This window comes from Aspergillus brunneoviolaceus (assembly GCF_003184695.1).
Source record: "Aspergillus brunneoviolaceus CBS 621.78 unplaced genomic scaffold BO95scaffold_50, whole genome shotgun sequence".
Lineage (NCBI taxonomy): Eukaryota > Fungi > Ascomycota > Eurotiomycetes > Eurotiales > Aspergillaceae > Aspergillus > Aspergillus brunneoviolaceus.
Window position 1 is genome coordinate 77012 of NW_020290780.1, and position 18553 is coordinate 95564.

An 18553-nucleotide genomic window follows, 5' to 3' on the forward strand; every position below is an offset into this window, starting at 1 on the left:
GCGTGCATGGACTCACACTTCAGGTGCCGGGCTGCAATGGGAATGTCGTAGCGCTCAGTATAGTCAACAACCTTCGAAGGGGAAACCAGTAGCCTAGGAGATGAACATACCCCTGCATCGTTGGCTGTTTGGCCGATGCGAATGGTTAGCTGATCGACTGACTAGATGAAGTTTGCGCCTTGGGTTAGGAGTTAGGGGTTAGGAGTTCGAGGATGAGGAATTACCAGCCGGTGACTAGACGAGTTCTACGTCTGGTGGTGGGGGACATTGGGGTCTGTGAATGGGTTGGAGGACAGTGCACTGAGCTGGATTGGACTGGAAGACGGAAAGAGTTGCCTTGTGAGGAGGAGGAGGAGCTGGAGTAATATTAGTCAATAGTCAATAGTCAATCGTCAATAGTCGATAGTCAATACAGCCAGTCAATACAACCAACTAGTCAATACAACTAGTCAATACAACTAGTCAATACAACTAGTCAATACAACTAGTCAATACAACTAGTTCCATTTAGGAGTAGTGCCTTTCCCGGTATCTCTAATCTTTTATAATTTATTTATTTATATTTTATATTCCATACTTTGTATTTTCATCTTCCCAAGTGAGGGGGTTGAAAGATGTGAATAACGCAACTGGAATGAAGTTTATCACATATTGCCAAGCAAGGAAGGGCCTACTCCAAATGGGTCTATCCAGTATGTAGATCGGATCCGGGGGGAAAGACGAGAGGATTTACCATCGTGAATGCAACAAAAGCTGTTGGCCTCAACTAAACAAACAATGGCCCAAGGGGCCATACACCAATCCGAACACCTAACCCCGAACCTCACAAGGCCGAGAGCAGCGCCCCCGGCCGATGCACCAGCAACCCTACGACCTCGGCGAACCGTTGCACGAGGCGCTGCGCCTCGGCCTGACTGCCCACCGCACTGGACAGCACCAGCACCGCGTACAGCGAATCCGGCTGCGGATACGTGTAGAGGTAGATCGTGCGCTCGGGCGGATTGTCCACGCTGTGGGCCTTCAGCCGCCAGACGGCGTCGTTGCTGACCGTGGTGACGGGGCTGGCGTTGATATTCTCGTGCAGCACGATCGAGTCGATCGCGGTGTCGCGCGGCCACGCCGTGCAGTGGGCCACGAGGTCGCCCCACTCGAGCGTCTGGTGCTCCAGCGAGGCGACGTGCTGGTCCTGGACGGCGCGCAGGAGCTCGCGCACCGTCCAGGCCGGCTGGGCGCGCACGCGCACGGGCACCGGGTTCAGGCACGGGCCCACGATGCGCTCGGGGGCCGCCACGTCCACGAACCGGCAGTTGACCATCTGACAGAAGGTGACGTCCGGCTGGCGCGTGCGCTCGCGGAGGACCTGCGACCACGCCGCTTTCACGACCGTGGCCCACGTGGTCCCGGCGGGCGGCGGCAGCGCCGTGGGGATGTCCTGCGTGGCCACGATGCACGTTTCTCCCGGCGGGTGCGGGGCCGCGGTGGACGGGGTGAGCGGGAGTTCGGTCGGGGTCGAGTCGGCGAGGAGGGTCCGCCAGAATTGCAGGGCGGGCGGCGTGCGCAGCGTGGCGCATTTGCGCACAAAGTCGGCGTAGCTGGTCGGGATGGTCAGCGGGCTGTGGTTTTGCCCGCCGTAGAGCTCGGCGAGGTCGCCCAGGAGCGTGTCCAGGCACAGCCCGTCGAACTGCGCGTGGCTGATGCGGATGATCAGGGTGTGTTGCTGCAGGCAGGCATCGGGCAGAAGGATGAACTTGAGGAAGGGCCCGCTGAGAGGCGTCGGGGTGCTGCGGTCCTCGGCGCACACGGCGTGCGCCCAGAGGTCGGCATCTTGGCCGGCGCTGGCCGGGCTCACGGCACGCCAGGGGGCCTCGACCGCTCGCAGGACGACCTGAACGTGCTCGGTGTGGAAGGGGAGGAAGATCGTGCGCAGGATGGAGTGGCTCTGCACCAGCCCTTCGCACGCCCGGCGCAGTCGGACGGGGTCCAGCGGGCCAGTCATCCGGATCTGGAGGTAGTCGAGGATCTGATACTGCACGAGAAAGAGCTGCGTCTCGCGGACCGGAGCAATGTCTTCGATCATGTCGGCGGTGAGGTGGGGGGGCAGATTGTTGAGAAAGTCGTGGCGCAGTGAGCTGAAGGGGTCGTCCTCCGCGGTTGCTGGGGTCTGGTCGACAGGCTCTGGGTGGCTGGGCTTCGCGCATTCGACGAGGCAGCTTAGACTGGGCTGCTGGAGACAGTCGATCACCGTGAGGCCGAGTCCCTCGCCACGCGCCAGGGTGACGAGCTGCCGCGCGGATAGCGAGTCACCACCCAAGCTGAGGAATGACTCGTCCATCCCAACTTCCTCCGGGGCGAGGGACAGGGTCTTGACCACAACCGACTGCAAGAGTGCTTCCCGCTCGGTACTCGGAGGGCGATACGGTTTGGAGACTGTCATGTACGCCAGGATCTCCTTTCGAGAGAGCTGGGAGAGGACCTCGACCAAGAGTCGGCGGTGCATCTTCCCGGACGCAGTGCGCGGCAGACGGGCCACCGGGATGAAGGAGTTTGGGATCATGTAAGACGGCAGCCGCTCGCTCATCTGGTCCAAAGCCCGTCGTGCGTGAGCCAGGAACGCTGCATCGGGGGGCAGGAGCCGGCACTGGCCAGCAGCATCTCCGCCATCAGACCGCGCAGACGCAACGGGGATGACGGCCACAAGCATGCCATACTGCGAATCCGCATCGCGGGGGCGCACGAGCTCTGCCACGACATGGACGGCCTCCGGGAATTGGGCGCGCAGGTGGTACTCGATCTCGGCCAGTTCGATCCTCTGGCCCCGAACCTTGACCTTGCCGCCCTTGCGGCCGCGGAACTGGTAAGATCCGTCCACCGGGCTGCGCGAGAAGAGATCCCCCGTCTTCAGGAACCGCGTGGTCGAGGCCCATCCGACTTGTTCTGTCCAGGCTGGGGACGTGATGAAGGTGGCGTGCATCTGCTCGGGGTTGTGGAGATAGCCCCGGGCCAGACACGGCCCATGAAGCACCAGCTCCCCCTCGGCGCCCAGCGGCATCAACCGATTGTGGTCCTGGGGGTCGACAATCCACCCGATCGCCGCGCCAGGGGATCCCAGTGTGGACAGGTCCCGGGGCTCGAAGATCCGCTTCGTCATAATCGGGCTCCCGCACTCGGACTGCGCATACATGGAGTGAAGGGCGACCTGATGCGCCCACTTCCCAACCTCTAGCCGGCCGATCGCTTCACCCACCAGGAACATGGTCTGAATGCTGGGCACCTTAGTGGGCTCGACTACCCGCGCCACGGACGGAGTGATCATCGCCCAGGTGACGCCGAGACGGTGAATGGCCCCTTCGATGTCATTCTGTAGCTCGTCCTCGGACGGAATGCACAGACAGGCGCCGTAGGTCAAGGCCACCAGGTGTTCCCACATGCAAGCACTGAAGGTGTACGATGTCGACTGCAGTACGCGGGACGAGCTGTCAAGCCCTGAGACGGACTCCCCGCTGGTAAAGCCGGCATGGTCGGTGACGACGCCCTTGGGGGTGCCTGTCGACCCGGAGGTGAAGCCCACATGGAGCATGTGATGGCTCTCAACCCTAATCCGTTCCCACAACCGCGGCACCACTTGGTCCTTGACGGGGGGTTCGGCGCTCATCTCCTGGATAATCATCACCTTGGGTCCGAGAAGACGGGCCTTGGCGTACTGCTGCTGGGAGGTCAGGATGAGATGCGGACATGCGAGGTCGCAGAGCGTGACGAGCCGGTGAGTCGGTTGCGAGGGATCCATCAACGAGAAAGCCCCTCCTGCCTTGAGGACGGCATGGATTGCGACGGGGGTCCACTTGGACTTTTCCGACAGAATAAAGACGAGGTCTTCTGACGTGAGCCCGGCATGGGAGAGTTGATGGGCAAGGTAAGACGCGCTCTGGTCAAGCTCGCCGTATGAGAAGTCTCCGTCCCACGCGCAGATCGCGGGAGCCAGTGGCCGTTCGGTAGCATGACGTTCGATCCGATGATGCACGCAGTCGCGGCTGGTTTCAGTGCCGCTCTGCTTGTTCCAATGGAGACTTTTCCGGAGATCTTCAGGGTTGCTGGTTTGAATGTCCGCCCAAGGTATGTCGAGGCTGGACGTGACTTGTGCCAGAGTGTGCGAGAGTGCGTGCAGGACTGACTCAAACATCTCGGGAGAGAGGACCGTCGAGTCAAAATGCACCTGGGCCGTCACACCTGCGCAATCCAGGCCGCATATCAGGACCAGTGGATACCGGGAACTCAATGACTCGAAGACTCTGGCACTGCCCGGCTCGTCGAGGCCAGCCGTCGGTCGCATCACCAAGACGTTGCGGAAGTCACAGAGACGGGTGGCCTCGGCGCTGCTGGTGCGCAGATTGTCCAGCCCCATCTGCTCAAAATGACGACTGATCTGCCAGTACTGGTTGACCATCGCACAGCCAGCACGTACGGTGTCGACCGAGTCCAGATCCAGGTGGCAGGGAACAATGGCATTCGCCCCCTTGCCCTGGCCCTGTGTGTCATCGAGCACCCCAAACAGGACATCCGGCGATGTTGTATACAGAGACAGCACAAAAGCCCAACTCAGACATAGACGGGTGGGTAGCTCATCCTGAGGGATATCATGGGGGATCCTCTTCGTGACTTGACCATCGAGCGAAGGGCTGTAGGAGTCCGACGGCAACGGCGGAAACCTCACGCCTTCGAACTCCATGAACTTGCCTCCTAAACTTGGATTGGCCATTCTGCTGGGGTGGTCCAGACTGCGGGAGAATCACTTGGGGATGTATAGCAGGCCTGCAGCAATACGATATTGATCCAATGGCGAGTACTTATATATGCGTGACAGTATCCCGTGCTGGGTCGACGTCCCGGATCAAATCCTCCCAAGCCGACTGTCACATGGCGCCCTCCAGCCCTGAGAGACCGCCTCGCATTCTTTTCGAGATCAAAGAAAGTATCCTGCAGTGACCCCGCTTTACCAAACCGGCAAAGGTTCGGCTGAGCCGATCTCCAAGTCCGTGCAGATTGGTTCGAGTGGCAATTGCCTCTTGGCAGAGGAGTCCAACCAGGTCGATGCTAGGATCGAAAGGTGACCTCAGATTTCCGAAAGGGCACGCCTCAGAAATAGGCCAGTGCACGAGAGAAAGAGTACCGGTGGTAGACCGTGATCGCTTTGAGGCAATGGTCCAAGCAAAGTTGACTGCCGAACTAACGGATTCGTGCATGCACAGACTGATGTGTCTCAAAGATCCTGCTGATCGACAAGAAATGCAGGAAATATAGCTCAGCCTGCAACGCCATCTCCCCCGATTGAATAGCGGTGTAGTGCGTGCCTTGCATGTAAGTAATCCGCATTATGCGGCAGCATTGCCCTAGAGAGACAAATTCGTCCGATTATGCCCTAGTCGTGAAAGCTGTCGTGGTCTCTCCACGGAAATACTATCCTTGTCCGCTCGTTGCCTGTGGTATAGGTATAATCATATATAAAGCTCCAACACACACCGGATACAAACCTCCACAAGTCTTACGCACGACAAGCGAGAACTTGGAAACCGATCTCTGGTTCTTCACCCCTCACCCCCCCCCCAAATCATCACCATGGGCTCTATCGGATCCTCCCACCATGACCCGCAGCTCGCAGCCTCAGCATCCAGCAACGAGGCGGCGGACATGATCACGCTGGACTGCTCCAAGCTCCACGGGTCCGCCGCCGAACGAGGCGAAGCGCTCCGCCAGCTCGACCACGCCCTGCAAACCTACGGCTTCATCTACCTGGCCAACCACGGCATGCCGGCGGAGGTCTACGACCACGCCCTGGAATGGATAAGTTGGCCCCCTTTTTTTTTTTTTTTTTCTGCTCTGCCTGAAAGCAAGACCCAACCCAAAAAAACTGACCAACCGCCTCCACTCCAAGCGCTTCTTCGCCCTCGACGCCGCCACCAAGAACCTGATCCCGCGGCCCGCCAGCGACGCCCTTGAGGACCATCTCGGCTACGCCGAGTATGGCGTCGGCCACATCAGCCAGCTGGTCTTCGACGAGGCGGCCGTGGAAGCCCACCGCCGCGCGTCGCCGGATCACAAGGAGACCCTGGAGGTGGGCAACCCGGCCGACCCGAAGAACCGGTGGCTGCCGGAGTCGGTCTTGCCGGGGTTCCGCGCCTTCTACGCGCGCTTCTGGGCCGCGTGCAACGAGGTCGAGGCCGCGCTGCGCCGCGCGCTCTGCGACATCCTCGCCATCGAGCCCGACAGGCTGTGCCGCATGCAGAGCCAGCGGTTCGGGCATATCAGCTTCCTCCACTATCCGCAGATGGTGCTGCAGTCGGCCGCGGCCACCACGGCGGCGGGGCAAGCCCCGCGTCGATTGAACGCGCACACCGACTACGGCGGCCTGACCCTCGTCTTCCAGGACCACGTGGGCGGGCTGGAGGTGCACGACGGCGCCGTCTTCCGGCCGGTGGCGCCCAAGCCCGGCACGATCGTCGTCAATGTCGGCGATATGCTGGAGCGGCAGTCGAATGGGCGGTGGAAGAGCGCCTTGCATCAGGTCGTGGGGCCGCGCGAGGAGACGCTGGGGCTCGGGGAGCCGGCGGCGGCGGCGGCGGCGGCACGCTCGGATGCGGGCAAGCTGGTCTTCGATCGCTACTCGATTGCCTATACCGGGGCGGTGGACCCCGAGGTCATGATCGAGACCTTGCCGGGCTGTGATGTGCCGGGGAAATGGAGGCCCAGTATGGCTGACTGGGACCAGGAGAAGCCGGTGACCTCCTATGAGTGGCTGACGAAACGGGTGGCAGCCGAGTATCACCAGGGCTGAATGGGGACAGTGGTGCAAAGGGGGTTAACAGGCAATAAATTGGAGGTCTGCAGTTGGGAAATTGTACTACCGATTCAGATTAGGGTTCGTGCCGGGGGAGGAGAGCGATCAGCACGGTGCATGGCATTGCATGCCTGCGGGAGTAATAGTCTGGAAATTGCTCATTTCAATAAAGCAAGGGATGGGCGCATATTCCGCATCTTCCGCATATTCTAGTGATCTCTGTTGTTCAGACCATTCGGAGTTGAGGCGACGTCCCAGCCATCCATATGCTCCATATGCTGGCGATTGATAGTTAACTAAAGTAGGGCAAACTTCCCTGGCTTCCTGTGATGTTGCCGGCTTGATGTCAACTGTAATAACTGGCTGCCCACTTCCATGGCCAGCACGACTGTGAGTCACTCGCAGCTCGACTGTGTTCCAAGGCAAAGACGTTCTGTACTCTTCAACTTGAGATCCTCTGTCTCGTTCATCACGTTCGTGGCGTCTTACGCCGTCTTTACCGTACGTATGCCGCCCCCCCCCCCCTCCCTTTGTACTGTTACTGACGAACCTCAAGGATAGCTTCTTATACGGACTGGTATGCTTGTTCGGAATTCCCAATCCAGCCGAGCCCGCTCAATCAGTCCCATAGCTAAAGCCGCATCAGATTGTCCCTGTGGTTCCTACTGCGCTCAATGACCGACTCGGGGTATCCAGAAATGACGGTAAACGATGATTCTCTCGCGAGCTGCCTTCTCCGTCGTGTCGCTAATCTCCCGTCCCACAAGCACAGAGCAAACATGGACCTCGATCCTGATCGCGCTCTACGGCGCCGCTCAATTCTCGGTTGCACGTGAGTACGTTCACGAACTTAAGAGAATCCCACCTCCGAGGCTAACGCTGAACCCCCCTCCACACGTCCAGCCCTCAGCGGCTACGTCTCCGATCGTATCCAGTCGCGGTGGTGGCCCATGGTGGCCGGAGTGCTGACCCTCGGCGCGGGGACGGCGCTGCTCTGCGCGGGGAACCGCATTGGCTTTTGGATCGCAGGTCGTCTCCTCCAGGGGGCCGCCGCCGCCATCGTCTGGACCGTCGCGTGCGCATTGCTGGTGGATACGGTTGCCGAGGAGCAGCTGGGCCACGCCATGGGGTATATGAGCATGGGGATGACCATCGGGAACCTCATCGGCCCGCTCATCGGCGGTGCGGTCTATGAGCATGCCGGGTACTACTCGGTCTTCATCGTGGCGTTTGTCCTGATCAGCCTCGATCTGGGCCTGCGGCTGCTGATCATTGAGAGGACACATGCCCCCGAGCCCGTTCGTGGTGGTTCGGGCCGGGGACCTTCCCTGGCCGACCCTGCGCGGGAACCGGCCGAACAACCCGAGGATGAGTCCGAACCTGCTGCACCTCCAGCGCTGCAGTCGCATACCGGTCTCCAGGGCCTCTGGAGACTGTTCTCATCGCCTCGGATTCTGGTCGTCCTCTGGACGTGTCTCGTGATCTCGATCGTAATTTCCGCGTTCGACAGCGCCTTACCGCTGTTCGTCCAGGACGCCTACGCATGGGCGCAGACCGCGCAGGGGTTGATCTTCATCCCGTTCCTCGTGCCCAGCCTTCTGGGCCCGCTGGTCGGTTGGATCAACGACCGAGTCCCCTCCAAGCATCGTCGGCTTTTGGCCGGCGGGGCGTTGTTGCTAAGTGTGCCCCCGGCCGTCCTTCTTCGTCTGGTCTCCGACAATGACCTTGCGCACAAGGTCCTCCTCTGTGTCCTGCTCCTCCTGCTAGGAGTGTGCATGAGTCTGTTGTTCCCCTTGGTCCTGGCGGAGAATTCGTATGCCGCGGCCGAGAAGGAGCAGGAGGCCCCGTCGACCTTTGGCACCCAGGGGGCTATGGGCCTGGCGTACGGCTTGGCCAACTCCGCCTACGCGGCTGGCTCCATTGCCGGCCCTCTGCTGGCGGGCTACATTCGCCAAGGTGCGGGTTGGGCCACGATGACCGGGGTGTTGGGCTTACTGACGGGGGTCTCGACTCTCCCTGTACTGTTCTGGTTTGGAGGCGTCGTGCCATGCAGGAAGATCGTGAGCTGGTAAGGGGATGGAGGGGAGCTCCCCGTGTCTCATCCATACTGCACGCGTTCACCGTATTCGTCGAGGGGGTGTAGTCTTCGCCACATCGTGGCAATGGAAAACAAATGATATGCAGGGTGTTCTGTCTCACTTGTGCCCTTATTTTTGGGACTCAATTCATGCACAGCCACATGCCGTTCGAGGCCAACCTAGAGGAAAGCACGAGCATGACCCCCCCGTGCAGATCGCTTGCAAATGATGGATGTCCTTGTAATGATAACTTCATCTACACCTGATTCATTTTTTCCGTTTGCAGTCAAGACATCCCGGATGTAAAAGTGAGGACGTTGGTGGTCAGGAGTATATCCCGGCCGACGAAAGCAGCGCCTGTATTGCTCGGCTTCTGCTGCTGTGTCAGATCAACGAGCAGAATGTAAGGCGGTGGTTGCCACATACCTGAACATACCTGAACATACCCTGCCCTACAATCTGCAAATCTGCAAGGGCCCTCGTCTAACTTCAACCATCCCATCCCCCTTAAAGGCTGTGAGCTACACCGCTATTTCCCATTTGCTTCTGCATGATTTGCTTCTGGTCATGCAGACGGCCCGGCCGGCCGGCCTGTGTCTAAAAATCCTTCTCCATCTTGGCGTCTGATGCCGCCACAAAAGGACTAACGATGCAATTAAAATGCTAGTAGTACTCAACAGGCCCAGCCTCTGCACATGAACAGCCTAACTAAGGCATTGGGATAGGGAGGTAAGTCCATTCTTGTCTTACCGTCTCCATCTTCTCGATTCTTCATCCCCGCCTGCAGAATCCTCCTCTTTTGCCTATTCGGGGTTATCCTTGGCGAGGGGTCAGGCTGTCTGGGACGACCAAAAACAACCACGATAAATAAAGCTGTTAAACAGACAGGCTCTCACCGGTCACCGTATCGACAACCTCAACAGTAAATCGACGGGGGACCCGACCATATTGTGCCCTAACAAACACAATGGGAGACTTAACATTGCGCAATGCTCGTGGCCTGTCCCTTACGGAGAGTGTGCTCTCCTCCTGTCAAAGGGTAGAGGATCTACTGACAAGCAAGACCCCAATGGTGCTGAACGGAAGTACCCTAGATGTGGGTGCGGTGGTTGTCGTGGCTCAGTATGTTTTCTTTCCCCGGACCCCGGTCCATCCACTCACTTCCCCTCCACCCCCTAATCGAATCTACCCCAGATACGGCCAGCATGCCACCATGACCAATGACCCCACTATCCGTCAAAGCATGGAAGCCAGCGTGGACTTTCTGGATCAGCAGCTGCAGCGCGGCGAAGTGGTGTACGGGGTCAACACGGGGTTCGGCGGCAGTGCGGACACGCGGACCACGCACTACGCCGGCCTCCAGAAGGCCCTAATTCAGATGCAAACCTCGTGCGTTCTTCTGCCCAGCGATCGACAACAATCCTCCCCGGGGGTTTGGGGTGCCGCCGCCGCCACCACTTTCCGCCCCTGCCACCGGAGCCATAGCATGCCGATTCCCGTGGTCCGGGCGGCGATGTTGACGCGCTGCAATTCCCTGCTCCGCGGTCATTCGGCCGTGCGGCCGGTCGTGGTCGAGCATATCCTCACGCTGTTGCGCCACGGCATGACGCCGGTCGTGCCGCTCCGGGGCAGCATCTCCGCCTCGGGCGACCTGGCGCCGCTCTCCTACATCGCCGGCACCTTGGAGGGCAACCCCGACATCTCCGTGCATGTCCACGAGACCGACCAGATCCTTCCCGCAGACGACGCCCTCCGGCAGCTGGGACTCCCCGCACTCGATCTGGGACCCAAGGAGGGACTCGGCCTGCTCAACGGGACGGCCTTCAGCTGCGGCGCCGCCAGTCTGGTCCTGTTCGAAGCCAACCAGCTCCTCCTCCTCTCACAGCTCCTGACCGCTATGGCTACGGAGGCTCTCGCCGGCCAGGCGGACAACTACCACCCGTTTATCGCGGCCGTGCGACCCCACGACGGGCAGATCGAAGCGGCCGTCAACATCTTCGGCTTCCTGGCTGACTCCCGTCTCGCGGCGCGGTCCACGGAGGGTGAGGCTACGGGCAACAGCAGCAGCATGACCGACGCCGCGGGCCACGCCGGGCTCAGCCAGGACCGGTATGCCCTGCGCACAGCGACACAGTGGCTGGGACCGCAGCTCGAGACGATGGCGCTGGCGCTCAGGCAGGTGGCGACGGAGCTCAACTCGACGACGGACAACCCGCTGATCAGCGTGGCGGGCCGCCACGTCCACCATGGGGGCAACTTCCAGGCGGCGGCGATCACGTCGGCGATGGAGAAGACGCTGGGGTGCGTGCAGATGGTGGGCAAGATGCTGTTCGCGCAGTGCTCGGAGCTGCTGAACCCGGCGCTCAGCCACGGGCTGCCGCCGAACCTGAGCCTCGACGACCCCAGCCTGTCGTACGCGTTCAAGGGCCTCGACATCAACATGGCCGCCTACCTCTCCGAGCTGGGCTACCTCAACCACCCCGTCAGCAACCACGTGCAGTCCGCCGAGATGCACAACCAGAGCCTCAACTCGCTGGCCCTGGTGGGGTGCCGCTACGCCGCCGACGCCGTCGAGGTACTAGCCCTGATGACCGCCACCTTCCTGTACGTGCTGTGCCAGGCGCTGGACCTGCGCGTGTTGCAGACCGAATTCCTGCGCGATGTGCGGCCCAAGGTCGACGCTCTCACCGACAAGGTGGTTGCTGCTGCATCGTGCCAGGGAACGGCGGCGGCGGCGGACCCCTCGACCCTCCAACACATCCGCACCACCATCTGGGCCGAGTTGATGTACCACTGGTCCCGATCCAGCACCCTCGACCTCGCCGACCGCTGCACGAGCACCGCCACGAGCACCGCCGGCACCCTGCTCGACCTACTACCGTCGCCGGACGCTGGCGCTGGCGCTGGCGAGACGGAGGGGCCATCGCTCCGCGCGTGGAAGCGCACTCTCGCTTGCACGCTGCGCGAGAGCTACGAGACTGTTCGCGCCACGCGCTTCACGCGGACCACCACCTCCCTTCCCACCCCAACCTACCTCTGCGGCGCGTCGCGACGGCTCTACGCCTTTGTGCGGGAGGAGCTGGGCGTCCCGCTTCATCGGGGGTTTGCGGATCACCCGACGGTCGATCGGACTCAGAGCGCGGGGAAGCTGACCATCGGGTCGCAGGTGAGTAAGGTCTACATGGCCTTGCGCGAGGGTCGTTTGCGACGGGTACTGTTGGAGTGTTGGTAGTGAATCTTCTCGGCTATGTATCTAGAATCCAGTGTGAGCCATGCAGCATAGTAACATGACAAGGCAGCAACTCGAGCCATGATGCACCGACCAAGATCTTGCGCCTCAAACATATAAGTTAAAGCGGAGGGGATTCTAACGGAATATGTATCACTGCCGAGAGTAGTGCAGAAAGGTCACTTACACCCGAAATCCAATGCAGCAGATATAGCCTAGCATATCCCAATCTCATAGTGAGGATGCACCTCAACTCAAGGGCATTTCCAGTTCATGATTATTTCAATCCGTCGGACACAAGCTTCCGGGACATCTACTGATTGTTAATATTAGCAAGAGGAGCTCTTCAGCTGAGGTACTCTTCAAGCTCTATCTTTCAGCCGGAGATCTTCGCATCAAATACAGCCCTCGAGGAAGATGTGCATCAACTGTCTTTCTCCAGCAACAAAGCATTGCAGCCATAAAGCTAATATATAATGCATCAATGTTTTGCTCCTTCGAGCGTCCCCTTCCCCCCCTTCTGTCCAACGGAACAGTCCTAGAAACGCCCACCTAGAACCTTTCCAAGACACCGGCACCAAAAAAACAACAAAGCTTCCTACAAGTTCTGCTTCGTCAGAAGCTCGAGCTCTTTCAAGATGACGTGGTTGAACTGCTTCTGGCACGAAGGGAGTACGGAGTCGGAGTCATGTGGAATGTGCAGGGCGGCCCTAGGCGCACGCCGAGGGCTCGCGAGTCATGGATTTCCGCCCGTGCTGGACGGCCAGTGTCGCTGCTGTGGACCGAATGGCTTCATGCAACCGCCGTGCCAGAACCTCGAATGCCACCGCAATCGAAGACTTCGCGTCCTGCGCCAGCAGGCACGCGATCCTGACCGGCACGATCCTCCTCCTTCCCCTGATCCCAGTTCTCCTGGTGGGATTGACCGCCCCCGCATCATCTATTGCATCATGACGCAGGAACAGGAAGCTCGCCTAGACGAATACGAACGCTCGCTTCCCGGGCAGCGCCTGGATTTGGGGGTGCCCATGCCCATTCCAAGCACAGACTCCGATACCGAGGGCCTTGCTCGTGACCGCTGGCTGGCTTGGAGTTGTAGGCAGTATAATCGACAGATGCTCGAGTGGGAAGTTCTTCAAGAGCTCCAGAAGATTGATAGACAAGAGCTTCTACACCGACAGTACCTGCGCGAGCTGAATATCATGAATGGTATGCAAACTCTGGAAGCTGAGGCTCCGAGTATCAGCAGCTGCACCAACGGTGACACCGGCCCAAGAGACCGAGCAGTGGAGCGGTTGCAGGCAGCTCGGTGGGCAGAGGCAGACCCAGCTCCAGTGGTATCGACAGTGGACATCATACGGTTCCTGTTCAAATCTTCCATTCCCGAGTCCTACCTGTGTTTAGTCGAGGAATATGGAGATCGCGAGGTAGCCCCGAGCTCAGCGAGTGCAATCCAGGAGCTGCTAATTCGGAAGGATGCCGGAAGGCCGCTGAACTGGGACGTTCGCCGTGAAGCACCGGTGCGGGTCGAACGCCCTGGCCCATGTAATTGCAACTGGAATCCGCGACGCCGGCCTACATCAACGCACCCTCCAACACCAAGCAGCTCTGCCGTCACAACCCGGCCCGGTTCCGCTTCCTATCGATGGGAGCCATATCCCCGTAACCGGCCTGACACACGCGACTCCAGAGTGGTTATTCCAACTTGCCCTTGCTGCGGGGTATGGGCGACGGACATGCCATGGCCCACGTTTCAAGGCGCAACTTTGGACAACAATCTGCTATACCACGACACTGCCACTCCACCCGAGGTTCCGGTATCCGACATAACCCGTCTCCTTGTGCAGAATCTCAACCTTCCCATGGTCGAATATGTCAGCATGGATCTGGAAGGGGACGTTATCGACGAGACGTTTGAAGCTGCAAGTGAGTATGGCGAGAACCACGAAGAAAACGATATGTGGTAAGGAAAACGGAAAAACAACGAAAAAAAAGCAAGAAAAGAAATCTCCTCGGAGAAAGACAATAAGAAGATCCATCCATAGAATTTTTCTTCCCTTCCACCTATAAAGTTGACAAATCACAAAGCGCATAGGTAACTCCCGCCCAATAACACGATCTGAACAAAGATCACGAAGAATCCGATTGGGATCCAGTGCCCTATGCCAGCCACACGAAGTAATATTAAAGCTTCTTCCTGAGTCATATGCAGCATGTTACGTTGAAAAACCAAAAAGGAAATTAGCCTTACCTAAATCCGACTCACGAACTCAACCCCCTGGAAATACTATGAAGACTGCGTGCCCCGTTAAGTGTGGCTGGTGCACCCGCATAGATCTCCATAATAGCAGGGGCCAATAGCGCATAAGTCCGGGTCGCCTGACAATCCAAGGAGAAGTCTAATGTGCCATCCGGTACCAGAACATACTTTCATTCAGGACACATCTTTTGTGTTCAAATGGCGCTCGAACCCCCAGCACTTCGACAAGCTTCTGGGTGGGCAGTTGGTCATTTCCAAAGGTCGCGGAAGGTCGAAGTATGCGCGATGGTGATATCGCCAGTAATGCTGCTGCCAGAAACAAAGTTTTCTCGACTTATCCGTCCCACCCCGAGCCCAAAGCTAGCCTCTACACCTTCCCTTATCAAGCTTGACAAGCCATGTCGATCTCGAGACTAGCCGTGCGCTTGTAAGAGGACGGAGGCAGATGATGTCTAGACCTTGATTTCTGCAGCTGTTAGTCAAGACGTTATCATCGACGATCCACACACGGGTAATGGCGTGCATGCGCGGGAGCAAGAGAAAGCCGGCACTAGCAAGCCATGCCGGGACCAGAAGTATAGATGATGGATTTGGGTGGTTGGGGAGGGTAATCATCCCCCTTCCCTGTTTCTCGACCATCACATAACGATCATGGGAACAGACAACCACCTAGTCTTCTACCCTTGGGGTCTGGGGATGCGTAGACTTACCCACACGAGCGCGTTGTTCCTGAGAAGCAGAGATGAGGATGGTATCTCGAACGAGTTCTGGCAAACGTAGGTCGAGTATCGGGTCCCAATCGGTAAGCAGAATCGAGGGATCTCCAGATTGTTCCCCTCTTGAAGGAGAACGAATGTGCGGCTTGCGGAGAAAGCAGGAAAGGTCATGGGAGGGTGTGTAGCGTATCTCCAGCACAGCAAGTGTGTCTGTCGAATTCTATTTCTGATTATCAGAGCGGTATTGGGCATCGCATTCACCGTCCTGATGCAATGAAGTTTGATGCCAAACCAATAACTTGATTCGTGTCTGTGAATATCGTCTATCAAGTATTGCGATTGATCAGCTGTTACAGAGCAAAGGTCTCAACTCCAGCCTCGCAGCTGCAAGCCACGTGCCGCCCATAATTCGGGACGCGGTTGCACTGTGAATCAAGAATTGAGGTAGCAGTGACCAATTGAGTGGCAAGAATCGAGAAATATGGTAGACAAGCATTACAAGTCGAGCAAAGCATTCCGAGAGGATCAAGAACTCCGCTCTGAGGAGTTGAACGTTCATGTAGAGATAGTTGTACTGTTATAGTGATGAGTGCAGATGTAGAAGCACCCACTGCACCAAAAACCAAGACCCGTAATCCATCCGCCCTGATCTAAACCCCATCGGGAAAGGAGCCCGCGATACGGAGTAGACAACTTGGAAGTGGAATCTACTCCGTACACAGTACAGCCCTCACCGCCTAGTCACGTGACTGCATCACGAAAGAGGCACAGCCAAAGTTTCCACCAAACCTCCGCCGCAACCTCCGCATCCCCGATCGCGCAGACGCAAGACTTTGATCCTCCGAACCACCAACCTTACGCCTCACAACCTCAGCGCGCTCATCACACTTCCTGCACAAAATGGCAAAGAAAGGTGAGTACTACCTCGATTGACAGCACCTTTGGATTTCAATTGCCCGTGGCTAGCGGGACATCCAGCCCGGTCGGACAAGAAGAAAAAAACGTCGCGCATCACTTTTCCCAGTCCTTCGAGCACTTGAGAGACATGTCTACGAACAGAAGCTAATCTCTTCTTTCCCCACGTGTATAGCCAAGTCCCGTACCATCACCGTCCGTCTCATCTCCATGGCCATGACTGGCTTTTACCGCACAATGGTCCGGCCGCGTACGCACCGTCCGCTCAGCATGCTCAAGTACGATCCCGTCGTGAAGAAGCAGGTCCTCTTCCTCGAGGCGACCAAGGGTGGTCGGAACAAATAAAGTGGTTCGTCGGCTCCATGGAAGCTCTCGCTGCCGTCAAACGGCGTCTCGCGCATCATTCGACGGTCGGTTCGTCTTCGTCGCAACACTCCCAAAACAGATCTCGGCCTGGACAAATCCCTGATACCGTTTCCTCGCTTCATTGTTATCGATTCGCGGAGAACATCGGAACAACCAGCACGGCCACCACCTCCATGCAGCGAGTCGCCGAACTCTCTCCAACTTTTGAAGATATGATCATGTATATTATACAGCGCAACAGCCAAGACTTCAAATTGTGGGATGCACTCAACATCTCCATGTATGTCAAAGCTGTCTGCTTTCCTTGTGTTGCATTCTGGCGTTTTAGAGCAGTACAATCTGGGTCCATCATCGTTCAATATATCACAAATTACTTCACAAATTCCTTCTCACTGGAAAACTCGCCTGCAAGGAAGCAATATCAATGTTTTCATGAACTGAAAGGTTCGAAGCACATATGAGAGATTTATCAGTTTCATCAACATCACAAGTTCATCGCATAAGGATATCAACTAAACCACCATAAATCAACAAACGAGCAAAAATAATTCGATGTTATCACATACTAACACCATTATCGGCGTGGAAGAGTCCTCGAATTGGGCATATCTCACTGGAATTTACTTTCCTCGGCTGAAGCGGGCATTATAGCGATCACCTTGGTGCTTTAGCAACGAACACTTGATTAACCATCAGAACCTACTCACCTCTTGTTTTTCGGCCGCCGCCTCTACCACCTCGAGTCGGCTTCTTCTGGAATCCAGTTTGATTGTCATTCAGCGCAGGTCTACTGCTTCCAGAAGCAAGCTTTTCAGGGCTCGTTTTGCGATCGAAGTACTCCGTCACTGTCTTCGTCTGCGATGTAGTCTTGATTGTGTCGAAGGATACTCTAGTCCTCTTGTTCATGATAGAGCGGGGCGTTCCAGCTTCAGTGACTTCATGTGCAATGTCTTCTTTGGAGGCGCTTGCTGCTGGACCCTTGGACTTCTCCTGAATCCGAGTCATTGACTGCTGTTGCTGCTTAGAGTATGTTCTTCGCGAACGCATGGAATTATCTTCATCAAAGCTGTCTGCGGAGCTACCCTGGCTGTGAGCGGTCTCCATATCGTGTAATTTGCGTTTCCCTTTTTGCGGATCTGGGACTTTAGTCTTGAATGTGACTGATCTGTGCTTCGCTCTGTTATCACCCGGTCTGCTGTTTCCACTACTCAAGTGTAGCTTGAGTACCGTGGGTGCTTTTTCAACTCTGCGTGGACTGCCATCATCCTTAGGGCTTGCGGCCTTCGGAGAACTTTTTGATGGGGAGTTCTGTTGCCCTTCCATCGAGTCTTGTCCCTTACGCTTAGGCGAGCTTGTAGAACAGTTCGCAGCTAGTTCTGCCACGGTAGAGCTATCTACCACTGATTCCCTTTCCGGAGTGAATATAAGCATGGCTGCGAGGTCAAAGCTGTCGTTGCTTGGAAGCAGGCATTCAGTGCGAGGGGATTGCTGCTGGATGCTGGAAAACGGAACAATACCTGACTTCAACAAGCACATTGAGTCCACAGAAGCCTCGTCATTACTAATTTTGTCGCTTCGCCTTGCTGGTGAAAGACAAGTGGTTGCCTGGCTGTCAGGTACTGTAGTAACGGCTCTTGTCAACTTGGAATTGATCTGCTCAGGCTTTTCGATATCCTCCTGGGGAAGCAATCCACCGCTACTGGCACCGAGGGACCTTTCTTCAGCAAGATTGACCCGAATATCATGTCGACTCTCAAGCGCAATGCCAGCCGTAGAGAGCAAAGTCACCTCAAACCTGCTCCAGACCTCCGCAAGCGAGTCTGTAGCCGCCGCGAGACCTGCGCGACCGAGAAGCTCCTTGAGTTTGTTTACCCACGCTTCTGAGTCTTGAACTCGCTTAAGGACTGCGTGGATTTCATCCTTTGTCTTCAGCTTGCTGCTCTCAAGATCCGCTCGTTCTGCTAGGACACCTGTGAGCCTCTCCTGGATTTTGTGACACTCTTCTTGTTTCTCCATGTTGTCTTGCAAAAGCGCGTCGAGCTTATGCTGCAAATCTGTCAGAACCTTGTCTTTTTCGTCACGAGTATTAATAAGATCATTTCCGAGGGCGAGTGCCTTCTTGTTCGTCTCCTCAATTTGATTTTGGAGACAGGTACTCCG

General features: G+C 57.3%; 7 protein-coding genes across 7 annotated transcripts; 6 read left to right on the plus strand and 1 right to left on the minus strand.

Moving 5' to 3' along the window:
• Positions 1–823: 823 nt before the first annotated feature.
• On the minus strand, positions 824–4723 carry BO95DRAFT_367619 (acetyl-CoA synthetase-like protein; the record flags this gene model as incomplete). The annotated part of the gene is made up of 1 exon (XM_025582793.1): positions 824–4723. One exon carries the CDS (start codon positions 4721–4723, stop codon positions 824–826), a length of 3900 nt encoding a protein of 1299 aa, XP_025440331.1.
• An 887-nt stretch (positions 4724–5610) lies between these two features.
• BO95DRAFT_367652 (Clavaminate synthase-like protein) lies at positions 5611–6826 on the plus strand (the record flags this gene model as incomplete). The annotated part of the gene is made up of 2 exons (XM_025582794.1): positions 5611–5839; positions 5883–6826. 2 exons carry the CDS (start codon positions 5611–5613, stop codon positions 6824–6826), a joined length of 1173 nt encoding a protein of 390 aa, XP_025440332.1.
• Positions 6827–7204: 378 nt separating this feature from the next.
• Positions 7205–8901, plus strand: BO95DRAFT_367702 (MFS transporter; the record flags this gene model as incomplete). Its single annotated transcript, XM_025582796.1, has 5 exons — positions 7205–7330; positions 7386–7406; positions 7476–7533; positions 7602–7661; positions 7733–8901. The coding sequence occupies 5 exons, from the start codon at positions 7205–7207 to the stop codon at positions 8899–8901; spliced, it is 1434 nt and encodes a 477-aa protein (XP_025440333.1).
• Positions 8902–9874: 973 nt separating this feature from the next.
• BO95DRAFT_417816 (phenylalanine ammonia-lyase) lies at positions 9875–12139 on the plus strand (the record flags this gene model as incomplete). Its single annotated transcript, XM_025584432.1, has 2 exons — positions 9875–10029; positions 10102–12139. The coding sequence occupies 2 exons, from the start codon at positions 9875–9877 to the stop codon at positions 12137–12139; spliced, it is 2193 nt and encodes a 730-aa protein (XP_025440334.1).
• Positions 12140–12549: 410 nt separating this feature from the next.
• BO95DRAFT_483700 (uncharacterized protein) lies at positions 12550–14587 on the plus strand. The gene has a single exon (XM_025590307.1). It carries the CDS (start codon positions 12775–12777, stop codon positions 14101–14103), a length of 1329 nt encoding a protein of 442 aa, XP_025440335.1. The 5' UTR covers positions 12550–12774; the 3' UTR covers positions 14104–14587.
• A 1343-nt stretch (positions 14588–15930) lies between these two features.
• Positions 15931–17096, plus strand: BO95DRAFT_444771 (uncharacterized protein). The gene has a single exon (XM_025586960.1). It carries the CDS (start codon positions 16390–16392, stop codon positions 16852–16854), a length of 465 nt encoding a protein of 154 aa, XP_025440336.1. The 5' UTR covers positions 15931–16389; the 3' UTR covers positions 16855–17096.
• On the plus strand, positions 16013–16372 carry BO95DRAFT_454718 (mitochondrial 54S ribosomal protein bL33m; the record flags this gene model as incomplete). The annotated part of the gene is made up of 2 exons (XM_025588278.1): positions 16013–16025; positions 16203–16372. 2 exons carry the CDS (start codon positions 16013–16015, stop codon positions 16370–16372), a joined length of 183 nt encoding a protein of 60 aa, XP_025440337.1.
• Positions 17097–18553: the final 1457 nt, after the last annotated feature.

Excerpts from the sequence above, each read along its gene's own strand:
- BO95DRAFT_444771 (XM_025586960.1), top strand. The coding sequence starts at position 16,390 with ATGGAAGCTCTCGCTGCCGTCAAACGGCGTCTCGCGCATCATTCGACG.
- BO95DRAFT_483700 (XM_025590307.1), top strand. The coding sequence starts at position 12,775 with ATGACGTGGTTGAACTGCTTCTGGCACGAAGGGAGTACGGAGTCGGAG.